This window comes from Rhinoderma darwinii, chromosome 8 (assembly GCF_050947455.1).
Source record: "Rhinoderma darwinii isolate aRhiDar2 chromosome 8, aRhiDar2.hap1, whole genome shotgun sequence".
NCBI lineage: Eukaryota > Metazoa > Chordata > Amphibia > Anura > Rhinodermatidae > Rhinoderma > Rhinoderma darwinii.
The window spans coordinates 113,912,178-113,929,608 of record NC_134694.1 but is presented as its reverse complement, the minus strand read 5'-3'; the positions used below and the strand labels follow the sequence as shown (position 1 = coordinate 113,929,608).

Here is a 17,431-nt window from a genome sequence, read left to right as displayed (position 1 = left end):
CCAATTACCCTAATATAGACATGTAATATATTAAAATTTACGGTAGACAATGACGATCACAAATAAAAGGTCTATTTTAGGGTAAAACAATGTTATTACCAAAAAAAAATACAAGGGGGAGCGCTGTGTGGCACTATATACAAGGGGGAGCTCTGTGTGGCACTATATACAAGGGGGAGCGCTGTGAGGCACTATATACAAGGGGGAGCGCTGTGAGGCACTATATACAAGGGTGAGCGCTGTGAGGCACTATATACAAGGGGGAGCGCTGTGAGGCACTATATACAAGGGGGAGCGCTGTGAGGCACTATATACAAGGGGGAGCGCTGTGAGGCACTATATACAAGGGGGAGCGTTGTGAGGCACTATATACAAGGGGGAGCGCTGTGAGGCACTATATACAAGGGGGAGCGCTGTGAGGCAAGGGGGGGCTGTGTAGTGCTATCCACCGTGGTATGTGTGTGGCGCTCTTTATAGGGGGGGCTTTTTGGTGCTATTTACAAGAGGGGGAGGGCTGTGTGGCGCTCTCTACAGGGGGGCTGTATGGCACTATCTATAGGGGGCTGTGTGTAACGCTCTCTACGAGGGGGATGTGTGATATATAGAGGGGGCTGTGTATGGCGATATCTATGGGGGTGTGTAATATCTACAGGGGCTGTGTGTGGCACTATGTACAGGGGGCTGTGTGTATGGTGTTTTACAGTGTGTGGTATTATATTCAGGCGCGCAGTGTTTGGTGCTATTATATTTAGGGGTACACTATGTGGCACCATGATAACTTTATTTTCGTTTATAGGTGTGGAAATGTTGGAAAAGTGAGGAGACGTCTAAGTGGCAAATTCTGCAGAAATGAGTCATGGCCGGGAGAAGTCGTCATGAGCGCTGGACCGGATGGAGAAGAAAAGAGGAAAAAAACTACTAGAATCTGAGACGTCGTCACCTGTGAGTCACTAGATTTATAGAGAATCTGTCACCTCTCCTGGCATGTTTATTATAGGAAATCCTTGTATTTCACAAAAAGTCTTTCTGCGGTCCAGGACTGATAGACAATTCCCCTTGTCAGGAGGTTGTGTCCCTGCACAGTGTGATCCTGTCAGTATGTAGGGACACCGCGCTGTGACAAGGGGAATCGTAACACTGTTAATGCTTGCCCAAAAAGGTAGTGTTAAAAATAGTTACGGTGAGGAAGGGGGGCCCAAGTTTGGGTAACAGCCCAGGGCCCATGGTCTACTTAATCCGCCACTGCTCCTACCTGTCTATGGGAAGGATGCATGCACCGCGCTCCATCAGCCCGTGCACCGCGCTCCATCAGGCCGCGGTGCACGCTGATATTGGTAGTTCTTTGATGGCCTGATAAGCATTGGCGGCAGTGGTGAGCGGCAGGGAGCATGGACTACATTTCCCATAACTCCCTGCATAGCCGCGCCGTCTGCAAGCACGCACCTGCGTCCCCTAGTGAAGCGGCATTCTTTCTTCTGCGAATGCCTCAAAGCTGGCATTCTCTCAACATCAGGTGGGAAGAATGCCAGCTTCCAGTCATGCGCAGGAAAAAGAAGAAGCCAGACTGCTGGACTGATGTCATGCATCGCAAGCTCACAATGTAAGTTATTTATTTAATTTTTTACTGCTAATTACCATTGTTTCAGTCCAGTTGTGGCTTTATACAGCAGGGAGGAGCATTCCTTGCTGTACTAAGTGAACATTGGAGCGATTGATCTGTCAATGGCCCTTTAAACATATTGTACGGCTCTCGCGGAATTATATTTCAAAATATGTGGCGTTTACGGCTCTCTTAGCCAAAAAGGTTCCTGACCCCTGTCTTAGAGGGTTCGTATCTGTTACATACACAAATTTCTGTAGCACAAGGCCACCACTAGGGGGAGCAAACTGAACACTGATTTATATAGGCACAACGGGAGCTGTATGAATGTGTACAATCGTCTCCCCCTAGTGGTGGTTGCAGGAAGCACATTACTCCATGGCTTTGGGAAGGGAATCCGAGAACAGAGCTCACACCCATGAAGATATATTATGAAATGAGGCATGTAAGAATTTCCAACCTGCAGTCCGACCGCCCAATTCACTCTCTATGGGATCGATGGAAATGGTCAAGTGGCCTGTGGCATTGCTTAACAGAAGCCTGTAGAAATTACAATATACTGCAATACCAACGATCGCTGGTTCAAGTCCCCTAGAGGCGCTAATGATATGTGTAAAAAAAGAATGTGAAAAAAGTTTTTAGTAGTGAATTTTTTTCTTTAAAAGTTAAAAAAAAAAACTTTTTCCTCTAAAGTAATGTAAAAAGTAAACAAAATTTCTATCGCTGCGTCCGTAACAGTCTGAACTATTACAATATAGCGTTATTTAATGCACACGGTGAACGGCGTAAAAATTTTTAAAAAAACATTTAAAACCGCCAAATCACAGGTTTTTGGTCAACTTAGCTCTCAAAAAAAATGTATGTACCAAAAAATGGTACCGATAAAAACGACAGCTTGTCCCGCAAAAAGAGCCCTCGCACCGCTCAATCCACGGAAAAATAAGAACGTTGTGGCTCTCCCAATGTGGTGAAATAAAACAATTATTTTTTTTAATAAACAGTTTTTTTGTTTTTTTTAAAAGTAGTAAAATATAATAAAAAAAACTATATCAATTTGGTGTTACCGTAATCGTGTTGAGCCGCAGAATACAATTAAGTTGACGTTTATCGCACGGTGAAACCGTAAACATTAAACCCAAAAACAATGAAGTTATCGTTTTTTTCCAATTCAGCCCGCAAAGATTTTCTTTTCCGTTTCCCAGTACATTATATGGTAGTTTAAATGGTGTAAATAGAAACTACAAATCCTCCCGCAAACAATAAGCCCTCACTCACTCACTCACTCACTCACTCACTCTTGGAAGGCGGGAAGTGGAAAATGAAAAATTAAGAAATGGTCGTCCTGAAGGGGTTAAGGTAATAGGCCAAGTCCACACAGGGCAGATATGCTGCGTATAAGCACACAGCGTATCCGCCCTGGACGCCGCAGGGAATTCCGGCTGTAAAACCGCACCAAATTGTGGTGCAGTTTTTCGTCCGGAATGTCCGCTGTAGAAAATAGCAGGTAGGAAAAAACAAAAAATCCTATACTTACCTGTAACCATGGCGACGCGTCCCTCTGACGTCCTGCAGCCCGGCCCCCTGGGATGACGTTTCATCCCATGTGACAGCTGCAGCCTGTGATTGGCTGCAGCAGTTATATGGGATGAAACCTCATCCCTGGAGGCCGGCTGGACTCAGGAGCCGAGAGATCTGGGTGAGTATGATTTATTTAATTTTTTTCTCTGAGTTGCGATTTTTGCGCGGCGGAATCGCAGCAAAAATGGCAACATCTGCTATTTGTTGTGGGTTTTACCTCCCATTGAATTCTCCTGCAACAGAAGAGCAGCGATTCCGCAGAAAAAAATGACACGCTGCGGATTGAAAACGTGCAAGTCACTTTCTGAACGTTCGTTTGTGTTTTTTTCCCGCTGCGTCTGGATGAGGTTTGTTTGGATTTCCTCCGCTCTTCTGTATTACGCTGTGGAGTCTCCGCAATGGAATCCGTTGCAGAAAATCCGCCGTGTTTACGCTTCGTGTGAACCCGGCCAGGCAGTGGATTTCCATGTAGCGGGAGATTCATTTTCAGCTGTGATTATGGATTTCTTTCTTACAGGAAGAGGGGAAACAAGTCACAGACCGAGCACGCAACGAAGAAGTCGCTTCCACCCAGTAGCCCGAGCGCTGATGGCACTAAGAGAGTACCAAAAATCAATCAATCTGCTCATTCGGAAAGCCCTGTTTAGCCTCCTGGTGAGTGGATGTTTCCTCTGCGGCTGCTCCTCTTTATTTTCGGTGATATTCCCCTTTAATTCTTTCAGGTGAGGGAGATCTGCATGAAGTATTCCCGCGGCATGTGTTACTACTGGGAAAGCACCGCACTTATGGCGCTACAAGAGGTCAGTATCTCATACAATGCGCTGTCCATGTAACGCCTGGGTCAACCAGAGGGGGAGCCGCTCTTTTCAGTTGTTCACTACTCAGCCCCCGCCCCCTCTAACACATCCATATGCCCTAGCGGGACATTTGCATAGGGGTTGTGATGCATTGTGGGAGTTCCAGAGGCCACGCCCCCCACCCCCCACATCACTCTAACTAACAGCTCATAAAAGTGAAATCTGTTCAGTCCTTCGAGCTGTGTAGTAAATTATACCGGGAGTGCTGTCACTTTAAGAGGGTCTAATGCTCTTCTGTATCCACAGTCAGCTGAGGCCTTCCTCGTGTGGCACTTTGCAGACGTGAGAGTCTTCCGTCCCCGGGCCAAGAGGGTCACCAGCTTTGTGGAGAACCTGCAGCTCGCACGGAGAATCCGAGGCGTCCCGTATGGACTGCAATAACGCTGCCGTTTTATCTCTCAAGATTTGATGAAGAATGATCACGTGTAAATAGTTTTGTGTTAATGGAGAAAATCTATTGGGAAATACAAGTTTTAGCATCACATAAAAGATGCAGTTTGGAAGAGTAAACCGGCTTTAGCGCCCCCTCCTGACACTGGTTACAGTGGAGGTTTTTTCTTTGTTTTGTCTGTTCATGGGAAAGTTGTGTTACAACCAATATGGCTGCCACTGCAGTTTGCAGGGAGTTTGTCTGTCCAGCTTTGTAATGGGTTGTAGGGGTCCAGGATGTAGTACAAAAAAAAGACCACAAGGCGGCACTGCTGGACAAAACCGCTAACGAAGACGCTGGACACAACCGCTAACTACAACTCTGACCTGGCCGACCTTCTAATTGTTCTGCTGGGTTTATGAGCCGCTTCCAGATTTTATGTGAAGAGGTTTTTTTCTAATTTTTCAAATAAAATTATAGAAATGTATTTTATTATTTTGATCTTCATCATTATAGACTAATCTTCTTCAAAAGGACTCAGATCTGATCAGACACTAACTTAGCTGTAGTTCAATACTCCTGCTCTGTCTTTCCCCCATGCTTTACACTGCAGCTCTTCTTGTTCAGAGTGGCTGCAGTTTATATCGTATAGCAGTGTATAAATAAATAAATATATCATTTCCATTGCAGCAAGAACAGAACAATTATAAACTACAAGTAACTAACCCACCAGTGAGAAAGGGAAGATCGCCAGCCCCGTAGAGACGTGTGGGAAACATTACAGTATACGTTCCCTAACAAGTCTCTCCTAAACTACAACTCCTAGCAAGCCCAGCCGGACAGGTGGGGAATCACTACTGATACCCCCAGCAGGACTGAGGACCTGTTAAAGGGACCTCCAATAATGACAACCGTGTCCCCCACAGGTAGATGGAAAGTGACGGCTGTAGAGGCTTCCCCCGTCCTACAATTGTATAACCGGACCACTCGCTCTCTGGCCGTTTCTGCCGCCATCAATGGGAGACACATTAGTGAAGGGACTCTTTACAGTGGTGGTGAAACCTGCGGGTCTCCAGCTTTACTACAACTCCCTTTCAGGGCAGGCTGGGAGATGTCGTTTTGCAGCAACTGCAGAGCTTCTTAAAGAGTCCAGAAACAGTTATGTCAGATCTAGGAGGGTGTAGTGATACGTAGAGTGATCCGCACATAGCAGAGCTGAGTCTGTCGTCACAATTCATGATAAAACTAACCGGTAAACATATTATAGCTCTGGTATTTGTGTGTGTGTGTGTGTGTGTGTGTGTGTGTGTGTGTGTGTGTGTGTATATATATATACTATACACACACACTGCAAATTATATTACACTGAGGCCTCGTTTCATTTGTCTTATCCATCATTCATCTCTCCTTGACTTATTCTCCGCTCACCCTCCGTCTGCGCCCAAGGTCAGTGCAGTCCCGTCATTCATTAGATGAAGCGATAAAACACGGGGGAAGGTCACGGTCTCAGGATCTTGGGCTGTGAATAGAAATGCCGTCATTTAAAGGGCCCCATCCACCCTATAGGTAAACCGCACAGCACCTGGGCAATGTAGTGCACAGGACCTGTAGGCGATGTGATATAATTTGTAGATTGCTGTAGAGGGGAGTTCAGAGTCCCCAAATCTTGCCGCCAATGTAATTTGGATCCCGGTTATCCCAGGCTGAGGCGTCCACTGTACTGGGCATGTGCAGCCTGAAGCTTGTGATCCTCTAGAGCGGAGACTCTCCAGCGTTTGTGAAACTACGACTCCCAGCATGCCAGGGCCTTGCCACCTGGTGAGGTTATTAAAGGGGAACTCCACTCAATTTATGGCTGTACATATAATGTGTCTTCTCCACACTGAGCGCTCACCCTGCGTCCGCTGCCTCCCCCTGTATATTTCCTGTCCTCAAGGTTACGCCTGTCACTACATATACACCCAGCATCTCCTAAGTCTTCAGCTTCACTATGGTCCCTCTGCTGCTGCCGGCCCTCGTCCTCCTCTTCTTTCTATACTTAAGATGTTCCCACTCCAAGTGTCGCCTGTCAGGACTCGACCAGAACCAGCGCCCTCCGCGCCCCGCACCACTGCCCTTCATCGGGAATCTGATGGATCTGGGGCGCAGTGATCTTCCTCAACATTTCATGCGCCTGGCCCAGAAATACGGCCCCATCTATCGTCTCAGCTTCTGGGGTCAAGGTATGTGAGGGTCCGGGGGTTTTTGTGGTATTTTATTACTAAAACTGCTTTACTTCCAAAACTAGAAATTCTAAAAATGACCCCGACACTAAAAAAGTGACGACCAGTGCGCCAAGCATCAGATGTGGTCACTTCTCTAACCCAGGACCACGTTATATATCCGCACCGTGTGCCGCCCACGTTATGTCACAGCGCTGACTTGTGTTATGTGGGCACTGTATGGGGATTACGCACAGTATGGCACTAGGAGGGAGGGTCCCATATATGTTATACTTCGGGGCCCCCACAGACCTTGATCTGCCCCCTCTCCCCGCAAACCAGTGTGAAGTTAAACTTATTTCTGTAAAAATCTGTATTTATTGTAGTTTCTTTTAGACCGGGATCTCTTCACGTGCCATTTGGGTCTTCCATCGGACTTAATGCTGCGACATATGCCGCTGTATAGCAGGGGGTCAGCAACCCTCAGCACGCCCGCTGTCAGGGCATGCTGGGAATTGTAGTTTTGCAACAGCTGACCCCCGGTATAGGCATACACCGTCTGAAGGCTCCCTTGGTAATATAGACGAGCGCAGTTACCTTATTCCATACAGCAACAAAAAAAGCTAGACCAGTGCACACCAGCCCGGCATGTGCCAATGGGGACCTATGGATACATTTGAGCTTTTTCAGTGCACACGCCAAATACAGGGATATAATGTAATGGGATCACAGCCTTATGACATGACTCCCTGTATACTGCTGCTTCAACAGGGCAACTGCTGGGAAATCACATTGCCTTGTTATGCCGATCAAAAATCTCTAGACCTGCTGTAAACCATTTTACCCGTAAGTCACAGGCTACAGCGGGGGTCCCCAACCAGCGCCCCATGAGCCACCTATAGCCTGCGCCCCATGAGCCACCTATAGCCTGCGCCCCATGAGCCACCTATAGCCTGCGCCCCATGAGCCACCTATAGCCTGCGCCCCCCCTGCTGTATGGCTGACCATAGGAGTCCTGTGTAATGACCATGTGAACCGGCAATTTACATTCTACCAGCAGAATGGGTGCAGGTCTGAGTGCTGGTCTCGGTGCTGGCCTGGGTGCGGGTTTCGGTGCTGGCCTAGATGCGGGTCTCGGTGCTGGCCTGGGTGCGGGTCTCGGTGCTGGCCTGGGTGGGGGTCTGGGTGCGGGTCTCGGTACTGGCCTGGGTGCGGGTCTCGGTGCAGGCCTAGATGCGGGTCTCGGTGCTGGCCTAGATGCGGGTCTCGGTGCTGGCCTGGTTGGGGGTCTCGGTGGTGGCCAGGGAGCTGGTCTGGGTGCGGGTCTCGGTGCTGGCCTGGGTGCGGATCTCGGTGCTGGTCTCGGTGCTGGTCTGGGTGCGGGTCTCGGTGCTGGCCTGGGTGGGGGTCTCGGTGCTGTCCTGGTTGGGGGTCTCGGTGCTGGCATCCTCAAGTATTGCTAGAATGAAGGCAGTTGTCTGGTTTTCGTTGCCTGGAGGTAGTAGATTTGAGCTTTACTTTTGGGCTCTTCATTGGCTTCATTAAAGCTCACACATGTACGGTATGTCTGCGATAGACAGAGACACTTGTAGCAGAGCGGAGTTTGACATTCAGCTGTGCTCCTGACGATGTCGCAATATGTCAGCTATGGTTTTGCATGGGACTGCAGGTAAACTCGATTCATTATCTTCGCTTAGCTTATTATTGCTGTGAGGAAACAATGCAGTCACTGGGTGTACATGCAGATGTAGCAGAGTTTAATTTGCCATTGAATTGTTTCTTTCGTACCCAGTGTAAATTCAATGAGCTGAGATGGAAAAAAACAGGAACAGACAGGTAACACGATGGACTGAGCCAAACGACAAACTCAGCTCTGCCTAAGAACTGGGTTTTGGGTATTAAGTATGTGGCTGAGGTATGAGAGGGGGAATACTTCAGGTTATGGACACAGATACAAGTCTTGGGTTGTGGTCACGGGTCTAATACAGTTCTGGTAGTCGTGACCATTAAAGACGAAGCTACGAGTTATATAAAAGACAATTCCTGGTGACCGCGTCCCCTCTTCCTCCATCTTGTTCTCCCACAGACATTGTCGTATTGAATAACGCCGCTTTGATCCGTGAAGCTCTGATTAAGAAGTGGGCCGACTTTGCGGGCAGACCCCGGAGTTATGTAGGTAGGTCCACGGTGAAGATGTATCGTGGTAATTGGTGGTTGTCCTCCACTGATCGCCCGTGGGCTCACACTCCAACTCTTATCATCCGGGTGCAGGTGACCTGATCTCGCGGGGGGGTAAAGATTTATCCCTCGGAGACTACACTCCTGTCTGGAAGGTGCAGAGACGTCTCACTCACTTGTCCCTACAGAAACGGGTGCGGAGTGGCCTGGAGGCGACGCTGGCGGCAGAGGCCAGGGAGCTGTGTCAGGTGAGCACCACCTCGGCGGTTACCGCTGTCGCCTTCAGACCTACGATGATTGACCACGATGACGACAGGATTAGGCCTTATTCACACGAGCGTATTTCACGTCCACGTGCTGTCCGTCTTTCTCACGGACCTATAAAAAGCAATGACTATTCAGACATGCGTTGTTATTCATGCAGCGTGTGTACGTTGCGTGAAACTCACTGCATGTCCTATTTTGGTGCGTTTTTGCGCACCACGCAGCCCATTGAAGTCAATGGGTGCGTGAATAAAACGGACAGCGTGCACTGTCCGTGATTCATGCAACAGTTGCTAAAGGAATGATGAGGGAAAAAAACACCTTCAGTTTTTTTTGCTGACGTAAAAAACGCGTGACATACGAATGACGCGTAAAAAATGCAGACTCGCACCGTACACGGATGCCAGACGGAACTGCAATGCAAGAAAAATGCTGCGTTTTTTACACGCGCAAAACGGACACGTTCGTGTGAATCCGGCCTTAGTGCCAGAAATGCGCACGAGTTCTGATTCAGAAAATGTCAGTTTTAAGCAAATAAACGTCACTGTGTAATGAAAAGTTATGCAATTTTTCCGATATACTTTCTATATCACTTTCCCACGGTTTCCAAGATCTCTGCTTGCTGTCGTTCCTGCTTTCAGAGGATAAAAGTAGCTACTGGTCATGTGAAGATCACACCGGTGCAGGGCTCGTTACAGTTATCAGAGCTGTGTACATCACAACAGAACAGATTTTTATCCTCTGAAAGTACGAATGACAGCAAGCAGAGATTTTGAAAAGCGTGAATAATTGATACAGAACATTTTATAACTTTTCATTCTGAAAAGAATAACATTTATTTGCTAAATCCAGAATTCCTCTTTATGTGTCGTGAATGGTTTTTCATTTTGGCTCGGAGAACATGGCGCAGAATTTCCTAATGACGGTCGCAGGGGGTCCCGGTCACTCCTATAGAAAGCCACGGGCAGAATCATCACCCTGACAAACGTTCCGTTCAGTCAACCATGAGCCTTCAAGGGGTATTCCACCAGTCTTTTAGGATATATCCCTTAGAAGTCTGATTGGTGGGGGTCCGATCACTGGGATTGCAGCTAGCCCAGAGAATGGGGGTGCCGATCCCGTCCCTGGTGGAAAAGTCGTACAAGCGTGCTCATGATGGTATTTCTCAGCTGGGGAGTGGGAACCCCAATTTTCAGAATTGTAGGGGTTCTAGAAGCGGGAACCCCACTAATCAGAAATTGGGGGTGTATCTAGTTGATAAATCATAATTGTCTTGGTTATTAACCCTCCTAATGCGGAATCATTGTCGGGTACTGAGAGTCCTTCTCCTCTTCCCCAGGATTTCATGCACAGAAATGGGGATCCAGTCGACGTGGCTGAAGACTTCTCCCTGCGCACGTGTAAAGTGATCGCGGAGCTGACGTTTGGCACATCGGTAAGATTTAGTTTTATCTCCCATCTCTACGTCACTGACAAAGCACTTCATACTATACAACAACAAGCGTAGCGGAGCTCAGTTTGCCATTTGGCACCAATCATTGTGATACGATGATGTGTTATCTCTCAAAAAAACTGCAGGTAAATCTGCTGCGTTATCTTGTGTGATCAAAAGAAAGTTACAAATTCAGCTCTGCTACATCTGTATAGGAATATTTATAATTAGGTTATTAAAAAGGCACATGTCCATCAATTCAATCTTTCTCAGTCCGGGCTCCAGCATGGGTGGCCAAAAACCCCGGTAACCTGCGGTGTTTTGCAGCAAAGGGTGCCACATTTACCACCTACATTGTTTTTTCTATAAGGCTGGGTTCACACGACCTATTTTCAGACGTAATGGAGGCGTTTTGCGCCTCGATTTACGCCTGAAAACACGGCTCCTTTACGTCGGCAAACATCTGCCCATTCATTTCAATGTTCTTTACGACGTTCTGTGCCGACGACCTGTCATTTTACGCGTCGCTGTCAAAAGACGGCGCGTAAAATAACAGCCTCGGCAAAGAAGTGCAGGACACTTCTTGGGACGTAATTGGATCCGTTTTTCATTGAATTCAATGAAGAACAGCTCCAAATTACGGCCGTAATGGACGCCCCGCAAAACGCGAGTACGAGCTATTACGTCTGAAATTCAGGAGCTGTTTTTTCCTGAAAACAGCTCCGTAATTTCAGACGTAAAGACAGTTATCGTGTGCACATAGCCTTCCAGCGACGCTTGGGTCCAAATGAGTGGAGAAGTATAAGACTATACTCATATGTGACAAATAACGTACCACACAGTGACCCAAATAATACAGTGTAAATGATACAGCGGGAATATAGCTGCATCTTGTGGATCGGCCTCTCCATAGGATCCAGCTGCCCAAACCATCAGGAGCAGTGGCGCCCCCTTCAGTAGTGACAAGTGATGTGCCCTGGTACCTCTGCTATACAGAAACTTTTTCATTCCGCTAGACTCCTGCGGCAGCAGAGCTGACACTCTATTTCATTATCACAATCCACTAAATGTCTTTGTCCTGAGATTTCACACTCCTGCTGGCGTCGTCCTCTTCTTACAAGTTGGTAAAAGTTATTTTCAGCCCATTTCTTAGCTATTTCTGCTTCTGGGAAAGCCGGGTGACTAGCAATATGGACACTATGACCGCTCTCACAGTCACTGCCACTCTACTTTCCCGGGGATCACTGTATAGACAGATTTGCCTTTTTGGAGTCTGGGAAAGCTGGGTTACTTCCCATATGGCATACATACAAGTGGTCACCCAGCTTTCCTAGAAGCAGATATAACCAAGAATCAGCAGAGTAGAACTTGTAATATCTTGTTAGAAGCGGCCGATACGAGAACTTATACTTACCGGGGATTTTGTGCTGCAGCGGGGGAGGGGGGTTCCCCTTTACATTTTCGCTGTTTCTCGTATATCACATTCTGTATATTAGGTCTCACTTTCTCCGTCTCTCGTAGTACGCGCTGTCAGACCCCACGTTCCAGGAAATCCACAGGTGCATTGTTAATATCGTTAAGCTGTTTGAGGCTCCGGCTGTCAACATCTTGGACTTTATCCCGTTCCTGAGGGTAAGAATAAAATAAAACAAATACCAGCGACACGGAGATTAATCCGAAGGGTTATTTGGCCTTATGTAGGATTTACTTACCGGCAAATCAACATTTCTCCCAAGAAATCTGTGACCGACCAGTCATCTAGAAAAGCCATAAAGACCTAATACTTCTCACAGCTGAGGGTTTGCTACAATTGTATCCAGTCTAGACAATCCCCTGTGAGCTAAACCACGGCCAAAATCTCTCCTGTCCGGATAGTTCATTACAATGTATCACTCTGGAGTCTCAGTATTGTCTAGACTGGCTGGATACATTGTAACAAACTCTCAGCTGTGAAAAGTATAAGGTCTCATTGAGTTTTTACCGTCTGGATATAAACAAGATTTTTCATATTCACTGACATCAAGCAGAGATTTTGAAAAGGGTGAGCATTTGAAACACAAAAGCTACAGAACTTTTTATTATATAAGGATTAGGTTTAATGACATAAAACTGGAAAACCGGCATCCGAATCCCCCCCCCCCCCCCCCCCCCGCAATAACAGCTGTGAGGCTACTGGCCATACTGTTCCCCTGTAATACATGGACGAGCCCGGGTCCACACTTGTGACTTCCTTGAGCCTGTGAAGACAGGGCCCCAGTCCCGTAGAGCAGAGGCGACCGCATAGCTAAAGGTAGAATTGAAGGGGGTCTCCACTATGGACAATCTGTGCTTTTTACAAGAGTCATTTGACAATAAGCTGATCACAAAGTATCCCCCAGCGATCAGCTGTGATCTGTGAGTAAACCTGGCAGTAAGTGTTCAATTTCCCTGCAGCGCCACCACAGGGGACATGAAGCATTACACAGTGTCCATTCATATCAATGTGTTGTCTGTACAGGACAGGACAGGTCCTCCAGAGAAAGAGACGCTCTTTCTGACCACTCTGGTCAAGAGATGAGGATCCTGAATAGAGGACCCCCCTATATGTACTCCGTATTCCCTAATAGGGTGTATAAAAATGGGTTTTATAAACTGGACAGCCCCTTTATACCACAGCTCATGCCACTTTACCCTGCCAACCTGATATTGGGCCTTTTCAACCCTTGCAGGAGAGACCCCACTGTCTTTGTTAACATTGCTAACGTTGCTGTGACTGTGGAGTGGGATGCGGGGAATAGGGCTATGATGAGGGGCCCGCTTCTCCTGGGCCTCATGAGAGTTGTATTGGGTGCCTCTATGGTGTCTATGCCCTAGCCCCCGACGATGGTCCTTCTGCCCCTTCTTCCTAAGCAGTGCGGAGCTCACCCACTACACCGGCCCCTCCGTCATAGCTCTGCTCTTCATTCCTATAAGAAATCCGAGCCTACAGGGCATCCAGGCCCTCCAGTGTCCGGATCGGGGTGAGGTCTCCGCTCTAGAACTGGCCGAGGTTCCATTGTGGGTATCGTGTAACTGATCTGTAGTTTGGTTATTACATCGGTATGAGGATATTTTTTTTATTTCTCTTTTTCTATGGTTTCCTTCCGTCTAGAAGTTCCCAAACAAATCCTTAGCTCGTCTCTTAGAGGCGGTGGACAGAAGAGACGACTTTGTGAAGAGTCAGATGGAGAGACATAAGGTGAGTGAGGAACGTGAATCGTGGAAATACTGATCGTCTCATGGTAAGAACGTGACGTCTACGTCTCTTGTGGCAGCTTCATCTCCCGGACGTGGAGTCTCAGGAAGACATTTTGCATGAAATGATCCGTTTTCGAAAAGAAAATACCAAAACTGAAGGTGGAAACGCGTCAGATTTGTCAGAAGACCACCTACACATGGCCGTGATTGACCTGTTCATTGGAGGCACTGAGACTACGGCATCTGTATTAACCTGGACTGTGGCCTACCTTGTCCACCACCCCGAGGTACATCCACATCATACATTATATAGTACAATACAGCAACATTCCAATAATCCGGAAGGTCGTCACATTTTTCAGACTGTTGGACTCCTAAGTAACAATCCCGTATTAGAAGTTGTATAAGAGTTTGTGCGGAGATAAACGTCCCAGGACAGGTTCTTCTATAGGTCACCACCTCCGAGGTGACTTCTACTGTCTTATATTTCTACATAAGACGGATATACGGACGTCATTGATGCGGATTTGCTTCTTTCAGGCGCAAGAGAGAATTCACAAGGAGATCATAACTGTAGTGGGGCAAAATCGGTACCCTACATACTCGGACCGTAACAGTATGCCATATCTTAATGCCACCATCACAGAGATGCTGAGACTGCGCCCAGTGGTGCCTATTGCAGTGCCACATTCTACCACTAGGGATACCAGGTATAGTAAAACGAATAGTACAATGCCTATAGTCCTGCTATTCTCTTACGTACTAATTAATGAGTCGTGACAATGTAGCCACTCAATTAATATGATATTGGTGGCTACTATGTCAATCGGTCATTTTAATTACCTCCCCTTATCATTTATTTTTGCATAAATCTGTAGTACATGTGAATGTATGAGACTTGGTAAATATGTATTTCCAGGAGAATTGCGTCTGCCTCCCCACCAGCTGCCTGTAGTCCATTTTCTTCTCTTTCAGACTCTCTGCAAATGTTCAGAAACCTCCTCAGCCTCCATGAAATCCATCTAGTGTAAAATATACATAAAAGACAGGGAGAAGGGGAGAGGAGGGGGATGCAGTTGCAGTTTCTCACTCCCTTTTATATTTTGTTGGCAAGTCATTTGTAATTATTAGTAACTTATATTCTATTTCGCACTTAGCATTGCAGGTTTCACCATTCCAAGAGGGACCACCGTCATTCCTAATATCTTTGCAGCTCATCATGATAAAACAGTCTGGGAAAATCCAGAACAGTTCTGTCCTGGTACGTGTCTACCGATAAGAGTTATAAAATCAGTACTTCAGTTTGCCTATGCCTTCATTTTTGTGTCGAAGGTAGTCACTAATGAATTGACTGGATGCAGTATACGGATACTGGTAGTCAACAAAATGGCTGCCTCCTCTATATATGAATTATGGGTTTGGTCTGTGCACATCTATAGTCTCAGTGTGATACATTGAGTCAGAATAACTGAATCCCGTCTTCTTTCTTCTAGAACGATTCCTGACCTATTCTGAAGGTAACGTTTCCTCCAGGTCACTCCTCGCTTTCAGTATGGGGGCAAGACTCTGCATCGGAGAGGCCATGGCCCGTATGGAAATATATTTCTTCCTCTCTCATCTTCTGAGAGATTTCGTCTTCTCTCCTGTCTCATCGACTCTTCTTCCTGATCTTCAAGGCGTCTTTGGAATTAATCTGAAATGTCATCCTTTTTTGATTCGGGCCCTTCCTCGAGAAGTCCCAGCAATACCATCAGAGACTTCATGATCCAATGGGAGTAGATACGTTTTAATTGGACTTGAGTCATTTATTTCATAATGGTACATTGATGACGTCCCTGCAGGAGACTTGTCACGATCGGGCGTAACAATTGTAGAGTGAGAATGTATATATAGTGTATTTTGTATTTTAGCATGCAAGCGTAATGGAGGGAATGAGAAATAACCTAGAGAGGATCTGTCACTTCTCCTGACATGTCTATTTTTAGTAAATACTTGTATTCCCCATAAAACAACAATTCTGGAGAATCTTTTCTTAGGACTCTGCGTTGTACCATTCCTCTGTTCCTCCTCCTAGAAATGGATGAATTATTTGGCAACTGGGTGTTACCATTGCCCCTTTATAAAGGGGCGTGTCCCTACACAGTTGCAGTCTGTCAGCATTGATTGGACAGTGTCAGTCTCTGAAGTGACACACCCCCAACTGGTAACACCCAGTTGTAAATGTATTCATTTGTAGGAGGTATAACAGAGGAACTGCACAACACAGAGTTCCAAGAAAAAAATTCTCCAGAATTGTTATTTCATGGGGAATACATTTATTTACTGAAATAGACATCAGGAGGGGTGACTTGTCCTTTTAAAGGGGGCGAAGTCTGACATATTTCATGGCTGTCATGGAAGTAACCGCAACTAATTGCCGCATATACCTTCTCAAACTCTCCGCAGAGCCGAGAGGGATCAGAAGAAGACAGCTTAGTGACAGGATAAAGTGACACGTTAGGGTCATATGGCAGGATAAAGCTGATGGCATTGCTACTTGGTCAATAGAGTGCATCAAGGGGCCCATTATACAAAATGTCTGCCTTCCCTATAGGCGATAAAGGCATTTGCCAGACTAAGGTCCGAGCTGTAATGAGTCGGAGAAGACTAGGACCATTAATAGGAGGAAATAATCTGTGGTTAGTAGATTGCTCCCGGGAATACAGTAGTAGCTGTGACTTATGACATATTCTATGTAGACCCATATCTGTACTGAGGAGACGCCATATGATGTAAACGGGAAGGTATGTTTGTCGGAAAACAACGTGCACATGATTAAATGATTCACGTCTTAGTAACATTGAAGTCATGGATAATATTATATCAACCTCCTCTTCAGGCCAACGATGACCACACAACAATGCGCCGTAAATCTTGAGTTATTAGCTCGGTAATTGTTATCGTGCGTGACTTGAACGCTTCTGAGCGACCCAACAAACAATATATTTCACTGTAATATTTAATAAAATTGATGTGATTTTGGCTGTAAATCATGGCGCCCCCTCCCAGATCTCACATGTGGGTCACATATGGATAATTCAGATCCTCAATAGGTTCCCCGGAACAACCAAACACTGTCGGCATTTTCTAACGTGTTGTTCATATTGACACTCTTTGGATTGGTTCAGAGGAGTACATACGAATGAGGGCCCCCCTGAAGCAAGGATTAAAATGGGGCCCCCTGTAGTGCTAGTTAACACCGCCATACACCCAACCACCTGGGATGGCGGTCGATTCCCAAATTTTGTAGAGCCTGTGGGGAGGGTATCCCTGTGCAGGTTCCCAACATCCATTAAAATAGGGGTTACCGCCAACCTAGGCTGGGTCCCATCTCTCTAGGGGCCCCATAGCAGTCACATGGGCTGCCTCTATATTACACACCCACAATGTTCTCTACCTGCACAAAGATCATATTAAGACAGCAATAAAAAGCGCTAAAATAGGCAGAAAATTGTCCATGTGATGGGGCTGTGACAACCCTTCATGTACAGTAAATAAGAGAGTGGTCTCTGCCATACTAAACTTGAGTATGTCAATGCACTGCAAGGATTATGGGATCTCATATTTCCATTAAATGTCTCTTGATGACTTATCACTTAATAGCAGCCCGAATTCTGAATCCGCTATATAGATTCAGGGTGTATTGAACAATATAGACAGTTCCTCAATGTTTCCAACCCAAATACCCCTTGTTAA

General features: G+C 46.5%; 2 protein-coding genes across 2 annotated transcripts in view; both read left to right on the top strand.

Annotated features, from left to right (window-relative positions):
• Positions 1–15,660, top strand: part of CYP21A2 (cytochrome P450 family 21 subfamily A member 2) — a 41,407-nt gene extending 25,747 nt beyond the window's left edge. Inside the window, exons 3-11 of the mRNA XM_075836705.1 lie at positions 8,693–8,782; positions 8,878–9,032; positions 10,388–10,483; positions 12,002–12,112; positions 13,611–13,697; positions 13,774–13,983; positions 14,237–14,406; positions 14,854–14,957; positions 15,190–15,660. Of these exons, the coding sequence (XP_075692820.1) occupies positions 8,693–8,782; positions 8,878–9,032; positions 10,388–10,483; positions 12,002–12,112; positions 13,611–13,697; positions 13,774–13,983; positions 14,237–14,406; positions 14,854–14,957; positions 15,190–15,461 (1,295 nt within the window). The 3' untranslated portion in view covers positions 15,462–15,660. The remainder of the gene's footprint in view (positions 1–8,692; positions 8,783–8,877; positions 9,033–10,387; positions 10,484–12,001; positions 12,113–13,610; positions 13,698–13,773; positions 13,984–14,236; positions 14,407–14,853; positions 14,958–15,189) is intronic.
• LOC142658926 (histone H3-like centromeric protein A) lies at positions 3,677–4,892 on the top strand. The gene is made up of 3 exons (XM_075834533.1): positions 3,677–3,832; positions 3,901–3,978; positions 4,282–4,892. Exons 1-3 carry the CDS (start codon positions 3,677–3,679, stop codon positions 4,414–4,416), a joined length of 369 nt encoding a protein of 122 aa, XP_075690648.1. The 3' UTR covers positions 4,417–4,892.
• Positions 15,661–17,431: the final 1,771 nt, after the last annotated feature.

Coding starts and splice junctions, on each gene's coding strand:
- LOC142658926 (XM_075834533.1), top strand. CDS start 3,677: ATGGATTTCTTTCTTACAGGAAGAGGGGAAACAAGTCACAGACCGAGC. Junction 3,833..3,900: donor AAGCCCTGTTTAGCCTCCTG/GTGAGTGGATGT, acceptor TAATTCTTTCAG/GTGAGGGAGATCTGCATGAA. Junction 3,979..4,281: donor CACTTATGGCGCTACAAGAG/GTCAGTATCTCA, acceptor CTGTATCCACAG/TCAGCTGAGGCCTTCCTCGT.